The following is a 4,445-nucleotide window of genomic DNA, read 5'->3' as shown; positions in this document are numbered from 1 at the left end:
GCCGTGTCGTGCACTTCAGTTTAACAAACAGAATTCAAAGTGCTGTACATTTTTTACTGCTGCATTTCTCTATAATATTCCTGAGGGCTTTTTTATACTTGTAATGGAACTTTTAAACTGTGTAAAAATAAAACAACACCACAAAAATACTCAAATGTAACTCTTCAAATTTCAGTTATGTGAACTAATCCAAAGTGCAAGGTACAGACGTCAAAAAGCAGCAACATCACTGATCTGTGCAAGCGCACTGCTTGTGTCACAGGATGCAACAATACACATATACACACATGACGTTTCCCAGGATAAAGGTACAGAGCTTTACCAGCTGGCTTCTGTAATGGGGGAAAAAAGAGAATGTCTTTAAAGAGAGTTGTAGGTACAGGAGGACAAACACTATCACGGGGAGTAACTTAAAGGGACACTGAACCCAAATGTTTTCTTTTGTAATTCAGAATGAGCATGCAATTTTAAGCAACTTTCTAATTTACTCCTATTTTCAATTTTTCTTCGTTCTCTTGCTATCATTATTTGAAAAAGAAGGCATCTAAGCTTTTTTTTTGGTTTCAGTACTCTGGACAGCACTTTTTTATTGGTGGATTAATTTATCCACCAATCAGCAAGGACAACCCAGGTTGTCCACCAAAAATGGGCCGGCATCTAAACTTACATTCTTGCATTTCAAATAAAGATACCAAGAGAATGAAGAAAATTTGATAATAGGAGTAAATTAGAAAGTTGCTTAAAATTTCATGCTCAATCTGAATCACGAAAGAAAAAATTTGGTTACAGTGTCCCTTTAAAGGGACATGAAGTCCAACATTTTTCTTCCATGATTCAGAAAGAGCTTAAACATTTAAACAACTTTCCAATTTAATTATATTTTCAAATGAGCTTTATTATCTTGGTATATATAGGTTAAAAGAGCAGCAATGCACTGGGAGCTAGCTTAACACATTGGGTGAGCCAATGACAAGTGGCATACTTGTGCAGCCACCAATCACAAAATACTTTCCAGGAGTGCATAGCTGCTTCTGAGTGCACCTAAGGTTATCAATAGATAATACAATTTTAAACAACTTAAAAGTTTACTTCTATTTCCTAATTTGCTTTCTTCTATCTGAAATATAACAGAAAAGTTTTGGGTTTTTTGTCCCTTTAATTTTCATGTCAGTTTAGATGAGAATTTGTTATCTTAATTTCCATGTTACAGTTTTTAGCAAACAAAGAACAACAAAACTACAGCATATAATTTTCTTATGAAACTGAATATATTTTATAATGCTATAGGTTTGAACATTTGTTCATTTGTAAACCTTCCAATACTTTTTCTAGATTCTCTTTATTATATTTACATATTGCAGAAGCTTGGCGGTAGTGAGAAGAAAACCTGAATCACATCTGCCACCATTTTATGTTTCTATAAAATGTATTAAAGTTTGAATTATCTAAGCTCTGTGTTACATGCGCTAATATCCTTAACATTCATGGGACTTTCAATTCATGTTTGTCTTGCTCATAATTGTAGGATCATTTAAAGAAAATTTTCAGCAACTGTCCTGGGGAAATTGAGGGAGAAAAGAACATTGCAAATTTTTCAACTCCAATCAGTGACCTTCAAAAAAAGATAAATGAAGTCTTCGACAAAATTCAACTAATTGTTCCCAATGCAACATTTACCTACTTAAATAGAACTACAAATGGGGAAAAGAGCAAGATTTTTATTGCAAGCCCGAGACAAAAATATTGCATAGGAGAAGAGTTTGTGGTTCAAATTGACATGTATGATCACCTCGGAAGAAGGAAAGGATATGGAGGGAACTTCATTAGGGCACGTATTTTTTCTGATGAACGCAAAGCCAGTGTATGTGGAAGAGTGGAAGACTTTAATAATGGGAGCTACCATGTGCATTTCCCTTTGTACTGGGAGGGCCAGGTCAAGGTGTCTGCCAAGTTGTTTCATCCCAGTGAAGGTATTTCAGCTCTCTGGAGAGCTAGACATGCCAGTCTTGGAGTTCTTGGCTTTGAAGGCAAATTTGTTAGTCGTAACCAAGAAGCCACCACTAAATGTGGTTTTAAACTCAACACAGACAAGGAGGTTTGTGAATATGTAGATCCAGATGATGAGAATGCATTCTACTGTATCAAGCCTGAGAAGTTACCATGTGACTCTCTACATGACATGAAATCATTTGACATTCATCTCTCATACTTGAGCAAGGAGGAACAACAGATGTTTAAGAGGTACTTTATAAGCCAAATTAATTCTATTATAGATTTTGGCAGCCTTTTAAGAGTTTTGGTTTAGAGGTTTATAAAGAATAGTTTGTATGTATATATATATATATATATATATATATATATATATATATATATATATATATATATATATATATATATATAGTCCATGCAGAAAACAAGGTAACAGCACCACAGTACAAAATTCCTCTTTATAGGTGAAAAATGTTCTTTATTAAGGTATAGCAACCATAAAAGCGACGTTTCGGACCTACATGATCCTTAATCATGCATAGGTTAAAAACAAATGAACAGACATTAAAAAGGGTATTTGGACCAATCAGGCTTTGATTCTCAATGTTAATTGATTTAACCCATACCTGTCCAGGTTTCCAAATTTCATTAACATAGTGACCTCTAGTGGTACCAGAATATATTCCATCCTTAAAAACATTATAAAAACAAATACAAATCATAATCTCTATTCAGACCATAGGGATGTAGTGTATTTAAACGTTTAATCCACCATACTTCTTTTTGTTTCAATTTTAGCTCCCTATTGCCCCCTCTTCTGTGGTGAGGGATATGATCAATTACTTGGAAGTGAAGTTGGCTAACTGTGTGGCCCATATTGAAACAAAAAGAAGTATGGTGGATTAAACGTTTTTTTGCATTTTTTATTGTACTAACTATACATTTATAAGTGGACAAGCTTTCGAAAGAATGTCCTCCTTTTTCAAGTATTACTTTATTATTTTATTTTAATATCTAAATCTCTGGACTAACACGGCTATTCCAAACAACATATATATATATATATATATATATACTGTGTGTATGTGTATATATATATATATATATATATATATATATATATATATATATATATATATATATATATATATATATATATTTAAATCTATCTATCATCTATTTATCTATCTATATTAAAAATCATAACCATAGTTTATTAAACTTGACAATGTAGACCCTACTTTGTCAAAAGTAAAAATTGTCATAATTCAGATAATGAATGCAATTAAAAATGCTTTCCTTTATTAATACATGCACATTCTTTTTATATATACATACGTTCTTAAAGGGACAGTTCACCCCAAAAAATTCTCCCCTTTAAATTATTCCCAATGATCCTTTTAACCTGCTAGAGTGTATTAAATTGGTTACAAGTAGCTCCTTTACTCCTGTTTCAGCATTTGAAATAGCTGATTTAGCCTGTGGTATCGCCACCTACACTGAGCAAATTAATACTGGAGTATAGGCTATTGAATAGCCTAAGTATACACAGCCAGCAGAAGAGATTACACTCTCAGTGGGATGCAGGATAGTTAAGTAATAAAATGATAATTTTCCATTGTTCTCTCTATGTATTGAGCTTTGGTGTTCCAGACAAATAAAAGATAAGGAAGCAAGTCTGTTTACACAAACTTAGAACATAATGAGATCTGATATCACCTTTAAGTTCAACCCATTGTAATAGGCTTCAGTTTCAAAGCACAAAATCAGCTACTTCATATACACAAATAAGCATGAAAATGGAATTTCTCAAATATTTTATACTCTGCAGTTGGTATAACAAGTCATTTAAAATACATTAATGTAAAAACAATTTTACAGTGTACTGTCCCTTTAAGCTCTAGCTCCTACTGAGCATGTGCAAAAGTGCATGGTGTATACATTTTGTGATTGGCTGATGGCTGTCACATGATACAGGGGGAGGGAAAATTGGATTTAATTTAAAATTTGGCTGAAAATATTCTACTGCTGATTTGGAATTCAAAGAAGGTGCTATTGCATTGTATTTTTATTTTATATATATATATATATATATGTTGTAGGAAAGAAATGCACTCTCAGGATTTATCATGAAAAACAGGAAAACTTTAATTAACGTTTCGGGGTAAGTTACAACCCTCATGGTTCTGCTGAAGGGGTTGTAACTTACCCAGAAACGTCAATTAAAGTTTACCTATTTTTCATGAAAAATCCTGAGAGTGCATCTCTTTCCTACAACATACGGTATTTCATATCTGCATTTGAGCATTGCGTTTCTCAATTTAGACCTTAGCGTGGTCGAGTTAGTACACATGAAAATGTAGGATTCTTAATTCAAAATAATCCGCAGAATATATCTATTTATTTTACAGTATGCTTATTTATTTTTAATAATTTATATCATTTTTTTAAAATAT

At 32.5% G+C, this 4,445-nt stretch overlaps 1 protein-coding gene across 1 annotated transcript; it reads left to right on the top strand.

Moving 5' to 3' along the window:
* Nucleotides 1-287: 287 nt before the first annotated feature.
* LOC128644532 (NXPE family member 4-like) lies at nucleotides 288-2,241 on the top strand (the record flags this gene model as incomplete). Its single annotated transcript, XM_053697110.1, has 2 exons — nucleotides 288-308; nucleotides 1,526-2,241. Coding segments are annotated over exons 1-2 (737 nt in total), but the record flags the coding sequence as incomplete, so codon positions are not given.
* Nucleotides 2,242-4,445: the final 2,204 nt, after the last annotated feature.

This window comes from Bombina bombina, unplaced genomic scaffold (genome assembly GCF_027579735.1).
Source record: "Bombina bombina isolate aBomBom1 unplaced genomic scaffold, aBomBom1.pri scaffold_1153, whole genome shotgun sequence".
NCBI classification, from domain to species: Eukaryota; Metazoa; Chordata; class Amphibia; order Anura; family Bombinatoridae; genus Bombina; species Bombina bombina.
This window is presented reverse-complemented; position numbering and strand designations above follow the sequence as displayed.